General features: G+C 45.0%; 1 protein-coding gene across 1 annotated transcript in view; it reads left to right on the top strand.

Moving 5' to 3' along the window:
- The window catches only part of NF1 (neurofibromin 1), a 74,838-nt gene continuing 53,416 nt past the window's right edge, over positions 1-21,422 (top strand). The window contains 19 exon segments of the mRNA XM_032707769.1: positions 1-110; positions 7,598-7,741; positions 8,415-8,498; positions 10,913-11,103; positions 13,244-13,350; positions 13,606-13,673; positions 13,913-13,988; positions 14,495-14,652; positions 15,213-15,386; positions 15,565-15,671; positions 15,673-15,685; positions 15,983-16,057; positions 16,773-16,904; positions 17,710-17,785; positions 17,788-17,843; positions 18,410-18,523; positions 18,875-18,954; positions 20,276-20,399; positions 21,011-21,154. Coding sequence (XP_032563660.1) covers positions 51-110; positions 7,598-7,741; positions 8,415-8,498; positions 10,913-11,103; positions 13,244-13,350; positions 13,606-13,673; positions 13,913-13,988; positions 14,495-14,652; positions 15,213-15,386; positions 15,565-15,671; positions 15,673-15,685; positions 15,983-16,057; positions 16,773-16,904; positions 17,710-17,785; positions 17,788-17,843; positions 18,410-18,523; positions 18,875-18,954; positions 20,276-20,399; positions 21,011-21,154 — 1,983 coding nt within the window. The 5' untranslated portion in view covers positions 1-50.

Here is a 21,422-nt window from a genome sequence, read left to right as displayed (position 1 = left end):
CCCCGACCCCGCCCGCGGACCCGCCGCTCCCCGGGCGGGCGCGGCGGGACATGGCGGCGCACAAGCCCGTGGAGTGGGTGCAGGCCGTGGTGAACCGCTTCGACGAGCAGGTAGCGGGGGCGCCGGGGCCGCGGGCAGGGCCGAGCGGGCCGGGGGCGGCGGGGGAGCGGCCCCGCTCCCGGGCCGGGGGCGCGGGGCAGCGCCGGTCCTGCCGCCTCCCGGCCGTGCCAGGCCCGGGGCCCCGCGGCCCCGCGCCCTTTGTGCCGGGCGGGCCGGGCGGGGCCGGCACTGCCCCTCAGCAGCTCCCGCCGCACGGGGGGCCCGGCCCCGGGTCGGCGCGGCCGTCCCTGTGCCCGGAGTGCCCGGAGGGGTGGCCCGGCTTCCCCCTCCCCGGGTGTCTCTGCTCTCCAGACAGTCCTGTGACACTTGCGCCGTGTGGCCCCTCAGGGAGGGGGGAAGCCCCGAGAGGCAGGTCCCGGGGCTCGGGCGCTGCCGCGGCGGCTCTGCCCGTTCCCCTCTGCCCCAGGGAATGTCGGTGTGGAACCCCAGCCCCGTGCCAGGCTCAGCGGGGTGAGCAGGGCCTTCCAGCCAGGGCTATCGCAGTGATGGGCAGTTAATTCTCTTTGCAAAAGTCAGTTCTAGTGGTCTGGGGAAACATGTTCTGAATGGAAAGAAGAGGGATTTGTTGGCCTTAGACTTTATATTTCCCTGATCCACCAGCAGGAACTGCTTCCTGGGATTAGGGGGTGACTCCTGGTGGGGCTCAGCCCTGTGCCTGACCACGGCATTCCCACTCCCAAGATGCTTTCCCGACCTGTGGGAACCCTGTTAAGGCTGAACCCTCAGTTCCTGTGTTGTCTGTCTCGTTTTGCCACCCTGTGAGTGCAGCCTTTGTGTCTCACCAGGCCCAGCTCTGTGAGACCCTGCTCCGTGTAAATCCCTCAAACCCAGGGAACTGCTTCTCCACACTGAGCCCTGTTCCTGTGCTGCTCCTGTCCCTCAGTGCTCTGGGCACCCACCCTGCACCAACGTGGGGCCTGGGGCGAGGAAAACAAGCTGGTCCTTTGTACATTTATGTTAAAGCTGCTCTAAATGAAGTTCATTTTGAAAAGGAAAAACTTTGGCATTAAAACGAGGCAGATTTTTTGAATACACTGTGGGAATATTTGCACAGTTACCTTATTCCCCCCCTTATCTTGAGTCATAGATCATTTTTTCCATAAGCTTGAAAAACATGGGACTGATTATGCTTCTAATGATGCAAGAAAACGTTTCTTTGTGTACTGGTGTTAAAAGGCCCTGGTCTTTCTCCTCTGCTTTGTTATGTATAGTGTGGAATTGGGCTTGCCAAAATCTGTTAGGAGTTACAAACTTCTTAAACCAGAATTATTTTCTGTACCTTTTCTGGGATGATTACAGATAGATGTAGGGGAGGAATCCTCTCTGGATAGAAAGAAAGCTGTTCTTATTTTTCAGGTGCTGAAATACTGGGGTTGCAGTGATAATGCACATCAAATACATAGATAGTCAGAGTCATGGAATGATATCAAATATACTGAATATCTGCACATTATTTCAGAGGTGATAATGCAGGTTTGAGGTTTTGCATCCCGTGTCTGCCCTAAATGCAGGACCCCTGGATTCAGCACCAAGGGAGCCACTGCCTGTCCTGTCATCAGTGTTTGAGTGAGGAGGGGGAGAAGGGCAGCTGGTGTCAGTTGTGGGTTGTTTAGGTTTGGCTTTTCTGTGCAAGAGAAGACAAACTTTTCCAGGGTTTCTTCCTCCCTTTGCATAGAAGGAAAATGTAACCATCTTTCCCCCCAAATTTATAGATGTAGGCAGGCTTTTCATTCATTTGCTGAGAGCTTGAATTAATTTTAGGGAAGATGAAACACAAACTGAGAGGATGCTAATCTGTACTGAAAACAAGGGAAATCAGTGCTAGCCAGTCTGCTCTGGCCTGCTCTTGTTTATTGTTATGAATGCTGCTTTAACCAAAATCTGCTTCTGTGTGTACAGTTCTGTGGGCCCAGAATGCCTGGCAAGCAGAGTTTGTGAATGAAGCAGTGGCTGCTCAGGGAGCAGATCCCTGGGGTTGTGGCAGTGCTGCCCTCGCTCCGCTCTGAGCCCCTGGAGGGCTCCCCTGGGGCAGGAGAAGCTGCTGCTGGTACCTGTGAGGCCAGACCACAGTGATAACAGAACACCCAAAGGAAGGCTTTGGGCAGAGTCTCTGTGCTGTACTGCTTATTGTATTTTGCAAAACTTGGGATGATCAGGGGAGACTTAGGTTGCAGTAGCACGAAGAGCCTGGAAATTAGTACATTTCCCTGTGATTTCAGCCATAGCCAGGTCTTTGTAAAATAAAATCATCTTTTTTTTTTTTTTGGTGGAAATGTTCACTTCCATTTTATGTGCTGTAGTTTTATAGCAGTTTGTGTTATGAGCTGAAATCACAGGAAGGCTGATGCAGCAGTGCAGTGGTTGTGAGCTCAGCTGGGGGCCTGACTGCCCAAACCATTTACATGTAGACTAGTTTAAAACTATCAGATGTAATAAGAGGTATTAATCCTGTATAAACTTGTGGCAACTAAAGTGATTAAGGTGGTGGAGCCCCCATCCCTGGAAGTGTCCAGGGAATGACTGGACGTGGCACTCAGTGCTCTGGGCTGGGTGACAAGGTGGGGATGGGTCAAAGGTTGGACTTGATGATCTCAGAGGTCTTTTCCAACCTCAGTGATTCTGTGATTCTGATATGCTTTCAAGAAAGAAGCCCTTCATTCTGTGGATTATGGTTTAGGCTCCCTGTCTGTAGTTCATGAGGTAATGGCTTTCAGTTAAGAAAATTTTCGTAAAAACTGAAAGTCAGTAGGAATATTCCATTCTTCCTTTAATTAAGAGGCATTAAATTAAATCAAATATTCCCTCCTCCTCTTGGTTTGTCTCTGCAGCATTTGAAGTCTGTGCAGAATCAGAGCCCTGCCAAAGCAGTGGCTGCAGGTCCCAGTGCTGTGGGTAGGGAGTCCCCAGGATAGGGGGTGTGTTGTGGGGTGTGTCCCGTGCTGTGCTCCCAGGGCTGTCCCTGGGCTGGGCACAAGGGGCAGCCCTTCCCACAGCTGCTGTGATGAAGCACATTCCCAGAGGGCTCTGGAGCACAAGGTGTGCTGTTTTATCCTGCACTCCACATACAGCTGGAGCAGCTTTGGTGGGATTGCTCTCACACAGTGGGCAGTGTGTTTCAGAAGTGCTGCTCTGCACACAGCTGGTGCCCAGAGGGCAGAGAAGGGAAGGGCCCAGTGCACCCCGTGCTACCTGAGTGCAGGAAGGAGCTCTCCAAAGCATCCCGGTGATTCCATGGTGATTCCATGGCCCTTCCTCGTTTGACTCGGAGTTTGTGTTCACAGGGTGGGTAAATACACATTTGGTCACAGCCCCAGCTTCTAGTGAACCTTCTGAAAAGGTTTGGGTTTTAGAGGACCCCATATAAAAACTCTTCAGAATTCCGTGTTCTCGGGAGGGCTGAGCTGGGAGGTTCTTGTGCTGGATGGTGCCTCTTTAGCAGGTGTGTTCATGGAGGGCATTTGTGTCTGGTTCTGACAGTGCTGATGCTGAGGAGGGAGTGGTGCTGTGGGGATTTTCTGTCACCAGTGCATGTGTGTTCTGGTCTGCTGAAGGAGTTCCAAGAAATTGTTTGGAAGGATGAACCTAAGTGGATTTCGGGGCTGTTAAGGACAGCACTAGGGATTTTTTTCCTGGGTGTTACGTTTGTTGCTTTCTCCAGAGTGGGAATCAAAGGCCCAAGGCTCAGATGCATTTGTACACCTCAAGCTGCTTAGTGAAAATGAGAATTTCCTTCCCTGACATGAGTCCCCTGGGATGTGTCTCCCACCTTCCCCTCTCCAAGGGGATTTTCATGAGGTTGGGGTAGTGGGGACAGCGAGAGGGCTCTGTGTGCTGCCACCACAGGGAGCTTGGATCTTGGGTGTGCTGAATGGCAGGATACCTGTGCTGGTGGGTGCTGCCTGTTCCCTGGATACCTGTGCTGGTGGGTGCTGCCTGTCCCTGGATACCTGTGCTGGTGGGTGCTGCCTGTCCCTGGATACCTGTGCTGGTGGGTGCTGCCTGTCCCTGGATTTGGCAGGACAGTGATTTTTAGCAGTGAGATTCCAGATCCTGCAGCACACAAGGGTTATCTATCAGACTCTGAGTTCTTAATGTTCTTCCAAAGTTGTGTCTTGCACAAAAAAGTTGAAATAGTAACTTTGTTTGAAGTGAGAAAGCACTTAGGCTTGCTCCATAACTTCTGGAAATAATAACATTAAATACAGATTTTTTACTAAATAGAGATGATTTAACTTTGTGCTCGTTTTTCACAAGTTTTAAAGCAAAACCCATGGCTCATTGTAGCCCTTCCCAAGAGCCTGAGTGCACGTCTCACAGACACTCAGGCCTGGTAGTGGTGGTAGTTTCAAACCAATGTCCATGGGCATTTAGCAAGAGGTTGGACCTTCCTGCAGACTTGAGGATACCTGAAACAGGTGCTCATCACTTCACAGGCAGGAAAACCACCTGTTTTTCTTAATAATTAGCATCTCTGGCCAAGGGAGGATTCCTTAACGGAACATTTTTGGGTGACAGTGCATCAGTCTCTAAACTGAGGCCACTTGCAGTGCTGTGACAGGCGAGCCATCAGGTACCACAGTGTTGGCACTTCTCTACAGCTTTGCATTTCTCTAGTGGCACTTACTGAAGTCTTTCAAAGCCAGATTTATAATTTGCCTTTAAAGAGTGCCCAGTAAATCTCTTTTTTCTTTCTTCCCTCTCAAAGATTTAACGTTTGGTGGCTGGGAAGGCTCCAGATTTCATCTCTTTGTGTTTGTCCACTGCATGACACGAGGCCAGTTTTAGACAGAAATGCTGTTGTTGCCTGAGCCCTTTTTGACAGCGTGAGGAGTGGTCAGGCTGGGTGAGGGAGGGGTAGGGTCTGTGGAGCCCACCTCAGTGGGGTTGTACTGCCCCAGGGCAGTCCCAGCTCTTTGGCTGTTGCTCCCTATTTTAGAGTGAAAAGAGCTGGAGCAGTGTCTGTCCCTTTGCTAACCTGGGCTGAGCTCAGAACGGGATGTGTTCGGGGTTTGAAGCCCCAGTTATATTTAAGCTCTGTGCTTTAAATTCTGTTTCTAATTCAAATAGCTCTACAGGAAACTATTTGTCAGTATTTCTTTTTTTGAAAATAAAATCAAAGGCAATGAAAGTAAAATTTCAACTTTTTCCCCCCGGTGTTTAGATTACTAGGTATTTCTAGAGGAGTGAAGTAGTTTCTCTTTGGTCACTCAGCACTGGCACTGCCTTCTGTGAGGGGAAATGAAATGCTTCAGCGTCAGTGCACAAAGGAAATAGCTGAGAATTAAAAAACCCAAAATAACAGTGCTAATATTTCCTTTTTATATAGTTTCCTATTTTAAAAGATAGTATAAAAAGCAGTGTTACTTCTAGATGACCTTGTTGTAGTGGCTGTTGTGGCAGGAAGCTCCAGAAGTGTGTAATGTGATTTTTTTCTCTGGCATGGGAGCACACAGAACTAGATCTATGACACAATTTCTTTGAGAGGCTCTTCTGAAGTGTTTTAGCACTCAGTGGTGTTGAGCTTTGCTGCTGCTGTCAGCACAGACTTGAAAATTCAAATAAAAAGTACTGGTAATGGTGAAATTTCAAATTAAATATATCTGTCATCCACCAGTGACTTCCAAAAATGTGTTGTAAAATAACATCTAACAGTGAAAACAAAGCTTGAGTCATAAGTGGTGTTTATTCTGCTTTTCTGGGGTTAAAATGAGCACATGGAAGCGCCTTGTGCTGCTGTAAATCATCGCCGTGGGAACGCTCAGGGAGTCACAGATTTCAGTGGAAATTACCTGGATTGCCCTGTGGTGCTGTGGGAGGGTGTGCAGGTGAGGATGCCAGACCCTCTCCTGGAGGAACAGCCCTCAGGGTGTTCCTGGAGGCAGTGCCCAGAGCCCGCCCTCCTCAGGGAGCTGCCAGCGCTCGCGGGCTTTGGGCTCACCTGACCTGCCACTTCCCACGTTCTTTGGATGAGCAGTCACTCTCCTAGGAAAGCCAGCCAATCTCCAGAGTGACCCTAGTCCCTGGTACCAGAAGAGCTGAACTTAAACCCAAACCAAAGCTCGGCTTGTCCAGAGAGGAATCCCCCCGGGCATCAGTGTGGTGGAGGCCCATTTCCCAGCCCCAGGACATGCACTCAGAACTGCTGAGCAAAAGTGTTCCGGGCTGGGTTCTTTGACTCATCTTGCATTCTGAACACGGGCATTTCAGCCTCTCCCATCACAGCCAGGGGTGTCAGGGGCTTGCAGAGATGTTGGGGGCTGCTGCTGGCAGTGCCCTCCCCAGAGCCCCCAGCCTGGGAGGTGGCTCTTTAAGCATTTTGCAGCTGTAAAGCTGATTGTAATTCCTTGGAATCCTTCTTTTACCCTCTCTGAAGTTCTCTCTCTCTCTGGTAATCTTCCCAATGCACAAATACTGCACGGTGGCATTTCCACTGAGCTGTCGGTGTCGTTCAGAACACAGGTTTAGCCACACTTCTAGCCAAAATTTGTTAAAACTTGTAGTAGCAATTCGAGTTTCTATGAATAGGGAATTCCAAGGTCACACTTCAAAACACAAACAGCACAAACGCTGCTGCATTTGTTTGCTTTTAAACACTGTAAATCCTCAGCGAGATGTTTTTCGGAAGAGTCGCCTCTCTGATGTTCTGGGGGCATTTGAGTGGGCAGGGGCAGTGGGTGGGTGCCTGGGAAGTGACTTGTTTGTGACCCCTGAAGAATTTGGGTACAGCAGGAAAAAAAAGTGCCCAGTGTTCACCCAGCAAGAGGAACATCTCGGGCTTGTGCAGTCACTCTGAGTCTTCTCCTGCCTGGAAAAGATGCATTTCAGGTCTGGTTTGTCCCACTGGGTGTTGGGCAGGACAGGTAACGTGGGGCTCACAGGTGCTTGAGGTGTGTTGGAAGCTGAGATGCATCTCCTGGGAGTGTTTGTGGGGGACCCCTGAGTCACTGTGTCCTTGGGGCTGCAGGGTCACTGCTGGTTCCTCCCGGGCCTTGGTGGTGCCTCTTGGCCAGTTCTGTCCTGTGCCACTGCTGCTGCCTTCCAGCCTGCTCTGGGACCTCCTGGCATTTTACCTCATTTTACTCCTCTCAGGGCCCGAAAGGCTTTTTTTTTTCTTTTTTTTTTTTTCTTGCATGTATTAGCCTTGGAGATTTTTGTTCTTTAATGAGCTAATTTTTGAAAAAACCAATCTTTTCTTAGAACTCTGTCTTACATTTTTCTGTTCTTTTGGATTGCTTTGACATTCAGTTTGTAGAAAATTTATCACAAAATAGAGGTTTACTTTCAATTCAGAGAAAGGAACAGGTGAACTTCAGCATTTTATTTTATAGATAACTAATGGAAAGATGAACATAGAGAAAATGAAATAACATGTTTGCAGTTGTCTCTTGTAGAACGTTTTTCAGGTTGTTTCTGGTGTGTCACAAATTTTTAATTCATCTTTAAAGCTCTGAAAAAGCTTAAAGCAGTTTTCTTGTAGCTTCCAATCAAGGTTTGCCAGCAGAATACCCACACCAAAGTCAGTACGGAGCACAACAAGGAATGTCTCATCAACATTTCCAAGTACAAGTTTTCCCTGGTCATCAGTGGTCTCACTACTATCTTAAAAAATGTTAATAACATGGTAAGTCTTCTAATTTTGCATTGTTTGGTGATTTTATTCAAGTGGTTGCTATTTATTTGTGTTGTACAATCTGCAGAGAATTACTTGAAATTTAGTCAAACTGTTGCTTGCCTTGTACACTTAATTTTTTCTGTTCCCAAGTTCACCAGCAGCATCTCTTGGAGCCACAGAAAGGCAGTGGGAGCTGGGGCAGAGAAACCCAAAGGCAGGGGGTGGTTCAGGGGAATCCTCTGTTAGTGTGGGGTCTGCAGCTGGGCAGGTGTGAGGTTGGAGCTCTGGGGCACAGAAGGTACCTGACAGTGCCCCAGGGCTCAGAGCAGAGGCTGTGCTGCCATGGGAAGGTGCTTCAGGTGTCCAGGGCAGCAGTGCAAGGAGCACCTGAAGGGCAGGAGTGCAGCAGGGCAAAGGAGCTGCTGAGAAAGATCCAGTTGGATGTTTTGTTTTTTCAATGGAAAGCCTGGGTTTGGATTTATCACGAGAAAAGTTCACTGAGTTTTGGAGCCACGTGATCTGTGATCGTGTGGACTCTCTCCAGACAGGTAACACAACTGGCCAGGCTCTGGCAGTGCTTCTTTTTATGGTTCTTATAGCTTAGGTAGCCACTTTGCTACTTTAGTGCATTGCAAGTCAAATTTCTGTGTCTCAGATGAATCCATATCCTTTCTACTTCTAGAGAATATTTGGAGAAACTGCTGAAAAGAATTTGTATCTATCTCAGCTGATTATCTTGGATACACTGGAAAAATGTCTGGCAGGGGTGAGTAGGCTTGCATAAGCAATTGCTAAGTGGGAATCAAATGGGTTGGAGAGTACAAGTCAAATGCTTGTGTGTCTGTTATTGCTGGTGCTGAAGTTAGAACTGATCAGATCTATAGCAAAGTAGGATTAGTGCCATTTAAAAAATAATAAAGCTTCCTATAAATACATGTAGTTGAGATAATTGATACATTAAAGATTTGGAAGGTGCTTTTTTTTGCCTAGAATTAGTGACATCTTTTCTGCTGAATAGATTCTAGTAAACTTTTGATATTGCCAGTTCCGCCACTCAACAAATTTGAAGAGTTATAAGTAAAGGTTTTTTTTAATAACTTGATAAAAGGAATTGCAGACAACTTGACAACTGTACTCAGTCATGTCTGAACTGGAGTAAGGGGAGACACCCCCAATCAAGGATTAGAGGTGGTTATGAAGCTTCACTAGATTTCTGTAGGCTTTGAAGGCTCTGGCGTATCCTGCTCAGTATTTCCTGAACAGATACATTGAAACATTTCCATCCATTTAAACAGGAAAAGTAACGTGATAGTAAATCTTGTTCAAAGTAGCAGATAATTCAGTACAAGTATTTGTTTCCTGCTGCTGAGTTCTCTGCAGACAGTGCTGAGTTTTCTTTGCATTTCTTGAAGCTTTCCTTTGTTGAAGTTGTTTTCCATGTACGTTTCTGTGCAGCAGAACCTTTGCTGGCACTGCTGTGCAGATGACTCCTGCAGGTGTTTCCTAGATTGCATTGCTGGCCCTGTCCAAGCCCTGCAGTCAGAGCTGTGAGAGGCTCTTTGCTGGTCCCTGTGGGTGACAGTGGTGCTGGCTGGACACGGGCTGTGCTGGGCTGGGACTGCACAGCCAGACTGCACTGGGAGCAGCACTTGCAGTGCTATACTCCTCCAACAAGAAGGGATTTGCTTTTTAAAGCTGTATTCCTGGAGGAATGTCCTGAAATCATCTGAGCTCTTTGCTGTTTCCCTGCACCAGTTTTTGAAGGTTCTTTCTGTGTAAGGTAATGACCTTACTATGGTTAGACCTGTCAAGACACATCTCACTGTACTAAACCAGTCTGAATAGTTGTGGATTCTTCTAAAATCACAAAAGATCCAGGTAAATACATTTTCCAGAATAATTTCCAGCTATGGTAAACACCTCTTTTGGCACTTTTTATCTTTGATGCAGTGAGCCAAAGAAACTCGTTTTAACTTCAGAAATTAATTATTTTTAAATATTTCTTCTATTCCTGTTGTTTGAAACAATAGTGGTTTTCCTGAGAGCTGATGATATTTAAACAGCCTAAGTTTGTACTGAATATTTCTTGCTCTGTCAGTTCAAATGAGAGCAGTTCGAGGCAGAACATGTTAAATAAGAGTGAGCCAAAGGTCTGTACAAAGCGTGTTGTGTTCTGTGGTATCTTCAGATGTATTTCTTGCTCAATGTTTCATCAAGTTCTCATGGCAACAGGACTCAGGTCAACTAAGTGGGAGTCTCTGAAACTTCCCAATTCCCTGCGGAAAATTCATTGGTAAAATTTTAGAAAGCTTTAATGCTGACCCTTCTGTTAAAACTTGCTCTTAGAGCAAAGTTTCACTTTGAATTCTTTTGTAAATAGTTTCCTTATGTCTCACACTGTGCACATTGGCAAAATCAGATTTTTTTCTGTTGCAGGGAAGTTAAGCCATTTTTGACTCACATAGAGAACCCCCTGGCAAGAACCAGGGAGAAACACCTCTTTTTTGGTTCATTTTTTTAGTATAAAATACTCGCTGTCAAAACGTAGTGACCAAGATCTTACCCAAAGAGATGTGAGGGTGAATCTTTGCCCTTTAGCCTTCGTGCTCTGCCGATCCTTGACTCAGAGCAGCTTCCAGGGTGCCCTCATCAGAACAAAGAGTGGGTTACTTCAAAAATCACATTAGTGAAATTTTTTCTGCTGAATAGATTCTAGTAAACTTTTGATATTGCCGGTTCTGCCACTCAACAAATCTGTAGAGTTATAAGTAATGATTTTTCATTTAATAGCTTGATCAAAGGAATTGTAGACAACTGGGCAACTCTACTCAGTCATGTCTGAACTGGAGTAAGGGGAGACACAAACCCCAGCCAAGGATTAGAGGTGGTTATGAAACTTCACTAGATTTCTGTAGGCTTTGAAGGCTTCATACTTGGTGATGTTGATCAGCCTCGTGTCCTCCCTCTTTGGGAGCCTTAGCTGGGAGTGTGGGGTGGTTTGGCCGTGCTGGGATGTGGCTGGGATGGAGAGCAGCCGTTCTGTGCAGCCCCCTGGGCCGTGCTCAGTGGAGCCTGGGGCAGGTCGGGAGGGCAGACCCAGGCCCTGGGCCTGCTCGTGGCAGACGCCCCAGTTTTTTTGCCTCCAAACCAGAATTCAGCGGAGCACTAGTTTATTTTTAGCAACCAAAGGACACCATGAGGCTGGACGAGACGATGCTGGTGAAGCAGCTGCTGCCCGAGATCTGCCACTTCATCCACACGTACCGCGAGGGCAACCAGCACGCGGCCGAGCTGCGCAGCTCCGCCTCGGGGGTGCTCTTCTCCCTCAGCTGCAACAACTTCAACGCCGTCTTCAGCCGCATCTCCACCAGGTACGGGGCTGGCAGCACCCCCTGGGGTCTGTGCAAAATGCTCTTTGACAAGGTCCTTCTCTACTGGGGCTCCTTTCAACATTTCCCTCGAGTTCCAGGTTACAAACTGAACCTGTTCCCTGTCCTGGGCTACTGCTGACGTGCTTCCTGTGAGCTGCATTGATTGCTTTTTTAATCTGCTTTCAAAAGTACAGGTGAAAATAATGAGTGAAAATAATTCAGCTGAGTAGGTTGAGTAGAGTTCTTCTGGGTGCAAGGTGTCTTGGAAATGAAAGGATGCTGAAGCTAAAGGGTTGTATCCCTTTACTTACAAATTTAGAAGGAAAACTGGAGATTGTCCACAGCTCTGCTGGAGCCCCCAGGCTGTTTCCCTGTCTAATTTTTCCAACTAGGAGGCTTTTGTGTTAAATCTGTCTTATACCTGAAGGGGACAAACAGCTGGGCTGTTTGTTAGTTGTGGGAAAAGACCCATTTGTCTTCTGACTGACTTGAGTTTCACAGCACATTTACTGTAAAAATAACTGGGTTTTCTGCTTTTCTGAGTGAGAAGGGAGACAAGCACAAAATTTCCATCTATTCTTTGCTGGTTTTGCCCTGTTCCAGATCCTTCTGATGCTTCAGCATTTGTCAGTCCACTACAGTGGTGTTAAGCTTTTTATTCCTGAAATACTTTGATGTTTCTTGAAAGGTGCTTGAAGCAGCTTAGCTCTTGTCACACAGTATATAACAGCTGAGATCATCCTGTAATAGAAGTGGAGCTTGGGCAGCCTTCTGTGGTCACACAGCAGTGAATGAACCAATTTAATGGAAACAAAGATTTATATTTTCATTATGTATTTATCTATTCTTTTGGAAATATTTGCATTTTAGAAATCGGTCTAAAATGATTAATTTTAATTCTGAAGTATTTTCAGAGTTTTTACAGAGCCTTTAATAACTTTATTTCAAGGTAGACTTGGCAGCTAGCATGAAGGATGTGGTTTTACTCAATAGGTTGATTGTGTTTTGTTGCTGATGGAAATGGAAACAATTTCTTTTGCTCCCTTTATAGGAAGGATTTTTCAGTTACAATTTTTTGAGTCTGTGAATCTAGTCCGTGGATCTGCATGTATTTGTAGCACGATTTGTTCCCAAGCTCCAAAGCCCTCCTTCCCATCCCTCTGAGCAGAGCAGAGTGCTTTCCCCTGAGCTGTTTTTCCCTTCACATGGCTTGCACAGCAATAGTTAAATGTTTGACCAGCTCTCTGGTCTCCACAGGGGTCACTCAGCCAGTCAGCACTGCTGATCTTTGACCTGGGTTTCCTGTTTAGGAATATTTCTGGGCCTTGCACAGCAGCTGGGGGAGTTTTGGCATGAAAAGCACAGCAGTGGGGACCTTCCCATTCCCAGTGAGGGCTGTTAAGTTTCCTGGCGTTGGAGAAATGAAGAACTGCTTTTGTGTCTAGTACTAGAAATCACATTCCATGTCTGAAACACATCTGTAGCTTTGGAACACGCCAGGGCAGTCTGAGTTTGTGGGAATATATGCTCTAGTTGTTAGTGGCCTGGTGCCTGTGAGATGTTGAGTAAATTATCTGATACACAAGTGTGAAAAGATGCCATTGTGTTTAAACTGGAGTGATTAAACTTCATCCCGTTTGCTCAGGCCACAGAACTGTGAACCAGGAATGGTTGTAGCTCAGTCCAGTGATACCAAGGACCATCAGCCTCTGCTTTACTCTGAGAACTTATCTGGGGCAGGACTTGCTGCTAAGGAGCAGTAGCCTAAAGGTGTCATGATTCCCTTAATCTAATGCTTAGTTGAAAAGATGACAAGGTTACTGCTACAGTAGGGTGGGTAACACAAGGATTTAGGCAAATCTTGGGCACGAACACCAGAAGGTATTGGCATTTTGTAAGGCTCACCATTGGTATTTCTAGCTCCATTTTTGGTATGAGGGTGTAATAAGACTATAATATTAACTCTTAATCATGCAAGATCCATCTTTTATTTCTAAACGTGGAAAAGTTTATCTGAGGAGATGGTAGTTTATGAGGAGGTCACAGAATGTTCCCTGCTACTGAAATGTACAGAATCCTAGGTGTGTTCATACCTGTCTGACATGATATGATGGATTTACTTTGCTTTGCTTATTTTTAGGTTGCAGGAACTGACTGTTTGCTCAGAAGATAATGCTGATGTCCACGATATTGAACTTTTGCAGTACATCAGTGTGGATTGTTCCAAACTCAAGCGACTCTTGCAAGGTATGATTTGAACCTGTGTTTTGAAATACTTCTTTTTCAGTCTGGTTAGTCAGAGATGACACTGCAATTGATATATCTTTTATTGCCCTGTTTTACTCCATACAGTCATATATTTACCAAAATATTTTAAAATAGTTAAGTAGCATAAAAACACTGGTTTGAAAACTGCTTTGCACTTCAGATGTCTTTTATAACCTGTGTTGCTTTTTAGATCCAAGTTTCTGTTCTAAGTGCAGAAATGTTTTATCTTTACAGAGACTGTATTCAAGTTTAAAGCCCTTAAGAAAGTAGCTCAGTTAGCTGTTATCAACAGTCTGGAAAAGGTAAGGGTTTCAATGCTTGTCTTTCATTGCTTATTTGCAGACTTCCTCTAGTTTAGGAATAGTTGCAATTCAGTGATTTACTGTAAAATTAAGTGGTTGCCTCCCTTTGATGCAAATATGTTTTGTAAGAAATTTTGTGTGATTAGAATTACGAATAAAATCTCGCTTCTTTTAAATACATAATTCAGAAAAACTGTTTGAAAGCTCTGGAATGTGAAGGTGTTTTGCATTATCTGCAGGCATTTTGGAACTGGGTGGAAAACTATCCTGATGAATTCACAAAGCTGTACCAAACACCCCAGACTGACATGGCTGGTAAGGCATAACACATGACAGTGTTCAAAGGCTGGTCTCTCAGACATCCCCAAAATGCATTCACTTGCATTTTGTGACCTCTTTGCTCCTTGTGCAGCCTGCAAACAAACAAATTTGTGTCACCTTTGCCAGGGCAGGTAAGGTTATGTTGCCATCTCTCTTCTTTCCTGACTCCCCTATTAGAGATTATTACTGTGCTTCACAACACAAAGAAATACCCCAAAAGATGGAGGCTCTTGAATGTATATTTTTCATCTCGATACAGGATAATAACTTAGAGAACATCACCTTTATTTTTCTCTAGTGACAAAGAGAGGAAAATTTATATTTTGGATAAACCATGTCTTTAACTGGGTTGAGACCATGTTATCCCCAGTAGTATGCCAGTAATGTGCAAAAGAGAACCTTTCTTCTGTGTAGGTGGAACTATCCCTCTGCTCTTTTATACCTATTCTTTGTCTCTGGAATTAAAACTGGTATTGAACTTGGGCTTATGTTTTATGCAGATTGTGCTGAGAAGTTGTTTGACTTGGTGGATGGCTTTGCTGAAAGCACGAAGCGTAAAGCAGCAGTGTGGCCACTGCAGATCATCCTCCTGGTCCTGTGTCCAGAGATAATCCAAGATATTGCAAAGGACGTGGTAGAGGAGACTAAAATGAACAAGGTAAGACAGGTAGCTGAATTCTGGCTCTGGTTTCTGAAGGATGCTTGCTGTTGCTGATTCTGTATTTCAGGTATATTTAATTTTGTCTTTCCTACCTAAAGAGCACATTGCAGTTCCCTGTGTAAATTTCTGCACCCCTTTTGAGTTCTCACATATCTTCTTTCACTGTCAGTAATTCATAAGGCTAGTATGTCCCAAACAGTGTTATTTCAGAGCTTCTCCATCTCCTTGGAGATTTGACCCTCTGTGCTGTCATTTCCTCTGCCTCCAGCAGCAGCAATGGGAACCTTGCTGGTGTTTGGCTGTGCTGAGGAGTTGTGGGGCTTGCGGGGTGTGCTCTGTGCTCTGTGACTGCTGCACCTGCAGCTGGTGTCGAGTTTGATGTGGCTGCAAACGTGACTAAGAGGGAACAACCACCTCTGTTTGTGCCAGTCTGATTGCCCCAGACCCACCAAAGGGAATGACATTAATAAATACAGAATTTCCCCAGAAGGCTGCATCAAGTTGTTTTTTGCCATCCCAGTGTCTGGTTATAACTGTTCCTGGTTTGAATTCTGCAGAAGCTGTTCCTGGACAATCTCAGGAAGGCCCTTGCAGGCCACAGTGGGAGCAGGCAGCTGACTGAAAGTGCTGCTATTGCTTGTGTTAAACTGTGCAAAGCATCTACCTACATCAACTGGGAAGATAATTCTGTCATTTTCCTGCTGGTGCAGTCCATGGTACTAGATCTTAAGGTAAAAATGTCTGTTTCCTAATTGCAGTGAGAAATTTGAGTTTTAAAATACAGAAATAAAGTTTGAATTTCTCCTTAATTGATTACCAGTGCTTTTCACTGGAAAGTGTTATACTGAAAGTAGACAGGAATAATCTGGGTACCTTATTTACATGTTTGCATTTTTCTGAAATAAATAGAACCTGCTGTTTAACCCAAGCAAACCTTTCTCAAGAGGCAATCAGAATGCAGATGTAGACCTGATGATTGACTGCTTGGTTTCCTGCTTCCGCATAAATCCTCACAACCCAACACTTTAAGGTGAGAACAGCACTTACTGGTAAGTCATTCTCTGCATGCCATTGACGACCTGTCAGTTATAAAAGCTGTGCTAACAGCAGCTGGAAGCTCATAAATGAGCTCAGCTGTATAAATATCCCTTAGTAATAAATCCCTGCATGTTATTATAAAACTTTCCTCGGCTGATTAGGCTTCCCTTGTTCAGATTTGACAGCTTTGTCAATTTAATAAAAAGGCTTCAAGATGTTATTCAGTGTGATAAGAAAGATGGGAAAGACAAAGACGTTCCTAAGTGGCTTTTATGTATTTTTATTGTAGATCTGCTTGGCACAGAATTCCCCATCAACATTTCATTATGTGCTGGTAAATTCGCTCCACCGAATTATCACAAATGTAAGTTCTGGCACTATTTCATCAGCCCAGGGATCTGGGGCTTCTATTCAGATCAATATCTGCTCAGTAAATGCAGTTTGGGGAGTAGACCAAATCTTGTTGCTCGTGTCCATGCAGCAGGAGTTGCTTGCTAATAAGGAAGAGTGTGCAAATCCATCTGTGCTTCCCACCAGTGGATTCCCAGTGTGAGAGCCCAGACCAGTATAACATCTATAGCATTTCAGTACAGAGATGTACTGTATGTCCCTCTGATGTAGGATGACAAATAAATCTCATGATCTGTGGTTTTATGATAAATATTGATACCTGAAAACCACTCTCAGGACATGCACAGTTGTACCACCTTCTTGCAGTCTGTTGACCTGGGGTAGAGCTGACCTCGTGATTTTCTTTGGGGATTTAAGTAGTGTGAAATGAGGGTAAGCGCTGAGACATGAAAATATTTTGAAAGTTTGTGCAGTTGTTCATCTACCACACCCTTCTGCACTTCTGGTTTCAGTTTGTTCAGGTAGGAGAGTGATGTAGTGAGCAGCCGAGTTGGAATTGGCTCTTCTGTTGCAACTCGTTTGTGTATCACGAGTTTCACGATGAGAACGCAGACGTGTGGGTAGCACTGTGTCACCCAGGTGTAAAGGATGGCCTCTGTGAGCTGGGAGTGCACAGCAGGGGTGGGGGTGCTGCAGCAGCAGTGTAACAGCCTGGCTGTCCCCTGCAGTCGGCGCTGGACTGGTGGCCCCGGATCGATGCCGTGTATTGCCACTCGGTGGAGCTGCGCAGCATGTTCAGCGAGACCCTGCACAAGGCCATCCAGGGCTGCGGGGCCCACCCCGCCATCCGCATGACCCCGGTAAGGCTGCTGGGGCTACCCCAGCACACTTCTGCTGGGCCTGGCTCCAGCCAGCCCAGCTTTCATTGGCTTTAGATTGGAACCTAGAGGGGGGAAGAGCGCTGTGCTGCACAAAGCAGCAGAGAGCCACACGTGCTCTGTGACCCTGCAGGTGTTGGGGGAATGACTCTTTCTGGTTCCATGTTTCTCCAGTTTCCTGCTGCTTTTAAACTGGCAATGTAGAAGTATTTCTTCTGTCTTCTGTGGCTAACTGTCCATTTTAAGCTTTCTGACTGTGTGAATGACAGGGTAACACATCCATTCTTGCTTAATCTGAAAAACAAAAGCATTCTGTGTGTAAAGATAATTGTTGAAAACTGCAGTGCTTTTACCACCATTGGCACAAGTAGGTCTTCATTTGTCTTGCTTTCTGTTGAGCAAGTTGACTGTTTGATCTTGGTGACAGCAATAAAATAAAGATTTTTCAAGCATTATGAAATAAAGTCAATATTCTTGACTGTCTTGGAAAAAGTCTTGAGTAAATTGAGATTTTGCCATAGTTTCTTATGCAAAAACTTTTATGTCCACGTACAGCTCACTGAAACAATTCTTACAGGAACTTCAAAGGTCCAATGAAGGGATTGCCTGTGGGAGAGGGGGATTTTGAAGTATAAGGCTGTGCAACTATACTTGAATTTTGTATACTTCTAAACTTTGTCTTGAGTTATAGGTTATAAAAGCAATACATTTCATAAGATGTTTAATTGTAACTGTTATGTTTGACTACCTTCCTGACAAGGACTGTGACTGTTTTTCCTTCCATCAGAGTCTTACATTTAAGGAGAAAATGACAAGCCTTAAATTTAAAGAAAAACCTACTGATTTGGAAACCAGAAGCTACAAGTTCTGCTGTTGTCCTTGGTAAAACTGATCCATGCAGATCCAAAGCTCTTGCTGTGTGTAAGTATATCCCACTATCCCACTGTTCATTTGTGGTGGAGTTTACTTTTGAAGCTGCTAAATGAATAAAGATTAAAAACATACACCTGGCATCTAGGACACATCCTACTCATCCTTGTCTCTGGTTATGATGCTCCTGTGCTTCTAAAGGAAAAGATAGAACAAAAAAGAAACTGTAATAGATTTTGTAGAATCAGAGCAACACAGTGAGAAGGAGCATAAAGTTCTGTGACTCTGAAGGGGAAGATGGGGGAAGGAGAGGGGAATAGAAGAAAATTAAAATAAGGAGGTTGGAAATTAGTCATAATTTCAATGAGTAGAAAGACATACAGTCTTAGATGTTCCATTTTCTCAGGTCTGTCATTGTTTAATTTAAACATATTTCACTTCTATCAAAGACGTGACATGCAAGGGGTATCCATGGATTAAAAATAAAATGACAGACTCTCCTAAAGATCCCAAAATCCACCTGGTTCAACCAGAGGAATGCTGCTGTAGCAGTCAGTAATGTGGGCAGGTATTAAAAACTTCTCCAACTTAAATTTGCTTCCCTTGTTGCTGTTCAGAATCCCAGGAAGCAGGGCCCTGAGACCCAGGGGAGCACAGCAGAGCTGATCACAGGCCTTGTCCAGCTGGTGCCACAGTCCAGCATGCCAGACATAGCCCAGGAGGCCATGGAGGTGAGCACTGGGGCAGGCACTGGCATTTTCACAGCTGGATGTTGGTAATGTTAAAGCCAGAACCTGTCTTTTACAAACATTGTGTCTGTGTGCCTGGGATGGCCTTGTGTGGAAATACAGGGGAAAACCTCTAGGTTTGGAGTACAAATGTGGATAAAGACTCTGAAATGAAATACTTCTGATGTGGACTAACAATGAACTCTTGTCCTTCTGTATAATCCTTCTGTCATGCTTTTTGCATCTTATGTTCAAAACAATGTAATGGATGTGTGCCTGCACCTATTTCTGTGCCTGTGCTCGTGCACTCTGTGAATTGCTGTCTTTAAGCAAGACTCTTTGGTTTGACTTTAGGCCTTGCTGGTTCTGCACCAGTTGGACAGCATTGACTTGTGGAATCCTGATGCTCCTATAGAAACATTCTGGGAAATCAGGTATGTAAATTAACTTCTATAAATGAGAGAAATAACTGTTATGATTTGTCTTCTTTTAAGTAACTGTGAGTATTTGGGAAAGCTTTGCAACAACAGCAGGAGTCTGCAGTCAGAATTGTCATGTGTATTCATGGAGAAGTTGTATCTTCCTTACACTATACAAATTTAATAAAAATATAACAAACATTTCCCTGGCTCCCTTAATGGCACCCTTCAGCAGATGTTGAGGTGTAGAAATGATTATTAGTTTGAAAAGTTGGAGATTTCCCCCCTCATTCAAATGATTACTACTTTTTAAATTCTATTTCATCCTTTTGGGACTAAGGGGAGGTTAATGCTGAGCAATTCCAGAAGTATGGATTTGCTAATCCTGACTCTGAAGCCCTCCCCTAAAGAAGGTGATAGCTTGGCCTGACCTGCAGTCTCCATTGGTCTTTCCTGTATATTTATGAAGAAATTTAATTCATTAAGTTGTCTTGCCTTTATAAGTTCACAGCAGCTGTTGTGGTTGATTTCTTGGAGAATATTAAGGGAAATGAAGTTCCAAAAAAGTCAAAATTACACAAAATGCTAAACCAAAAGATAGGAATCTGTAAACTCGGAATTGTAAAAATTGCATGAGCTAAATAGTAAAACCAATAGGATTTGGTGCTTTACTGTCAATTGGTGCTGATGTTTGGTGGAGAAGGAGGGAACAGCAGTGCAGGAGGAAGCCTGGGCTGAGCCCCCCTGGACAGGCAGGAACTGACACCCAGGGCTGTAGTTTGTAGGAACAGCAATGGGTTTGTGCTCTGTTCGGGCTGGGGGAAACCCATCCCAACTGACACTAATTTGGACCCTTTGGCAGTTTTAACAGAGAGTGTGAGGCCTGAATGGATATGAAGAAGGAACATCCCTAGATGTGTTCCTTCCAGAGCAGAGTTGAGGCGTTGTCAGAGCAGTGTAGGTAACCTTGTCCTGCCCTGTCTGTGCTGTATCTGTCTGGGGAGAGCTGGAGGCTCCGAGCCCACGGCCCCGAGCGTGGGCTGGGACAGGAGCCCATCTGGGACAGGAGCCCATCTGGGACAGGAGCCCATCTGGGACAGGAGCCCATGACTGCAGGGCCTCAGGAGCTGAGCAGGCTGCTGGGGGTGGGCAGGGCCCCAGGGGAGCTGGGTGTTCCCAGTGCACACCCTGCTCTCTGTGGGACATTCCAAGAACCAGTGTTAGCCCTGCACAGGCTGTTCGTGCTCAGGGCCTGTTCCCATGGGAAGTGCAGTGTAGCACCTTCACCCCGGCGGTCCCACAGCTGAGGCTAACCCTGAACTTCGTTTTGCTGCAGTTCACAAATGCTTTTTTATATCTGCAAGAAGCTCACGAGCCATCAGATGCTGAGCAGCACAGAAATCCTCAAGTGGCTGCGAGAGATTCTCATCTGTAGGAATAAATTTCTTCTAAAAAACAAAGTAAGTGAATGTTGCCATCTCTGTTAGGATCATCAACACACGTTGTTCTCTGCTTTGTCACTTCCTTTATTTACCACACTATTCTTATGATTGGAAGAAATTTAATAGCTACACCTACACTTTCTGTTCTCTGATTTCCTCCCTGCTTTGTGAGGCACCTCAGTTAGAAAAGTTAACCACAGTTAGGTTTGGGATTTTTATTTTCTTTTTTACTTTAGCTATATAGGTTGTTTTACTTGCCTGGAAAATCTGTGTTTCACAGAAGCCTATGCCTTATGCCCTAATACAAAGGGAACTAGTCCCCAAAGTGAGAAGAAGGGAAAGTAGTTGTGGTAAAATATAGACCTGCACGGATAAAATAAAAGTTTCCTTTTTGATCTCAGGTTCCTCTGAGTCTCAGAATTCTGATTTGCTTCTTTCTGATAATCTTAAAATATCAAATAGTGTATTTCTTAAGGGAAATACCATTCTAAGATACCATTAATGTGCTGAGAGCAGCAGTGGAAAAAGTACTGTGTAAATGTTGAGGATCCTTTACCTTCCTCAAATCTATCCTTTTTGCACATTTTAAAAACTACGTTGATATATTGTTTTTCTCTCTCTCTTCATAGCAGTCAGATAGGAGTTCCTGCCACTTCCTCTTCCTCTATGATGTCTCTGGAAGTGGAACTAGCCAAATTTCTCTTGACCATGAAGAAATGATACGCTGTGCACCAGGAGCTACCCTCAGGAAGGGGAAAGGGAATTCTTCCATGGTGAGTAATACATGAGAGTAGTTAATTTTAGCACTTGGGAAAAAATCCTATGTACATGTAGAAATTAAATTACTTAGGGAGTAATTTTAAAAAATAGAATTAAGTATTTCTAAGGAGGAGAAGACATCTGTATCCTAAATAATGTATTTATTTAATATGCTGGTTAATAATGATGTTTCAGACTTTATAAAGCCACACCTTCTTCAGTTAAGATGTTGATGAGTATGTCCTCCTTAGGAATGCACATACAGAGCTCTGAGCCTGTGTA

This window comes from Chiroxiphia lanceolata, chromosome 20 (assembly GCF_009829145.1).
Source record: "Chiroxiphia lanceolata isolate bChiLan1 chromosome 20, bChiLan1.pri, whole genome shotgun sequence".
Lineage (NCBI taxonomy): Eukaryota > Metazoa > Chordata > Aves > Passeriformes > Pipridae > Chiroxiphia > Chiroxiphia lanceolata.
The sequence above is the reverse complement of the archived record's forward strand: the minus strand, read 5'-3'. Positions and strand labels throughout refer to the sequence as shown.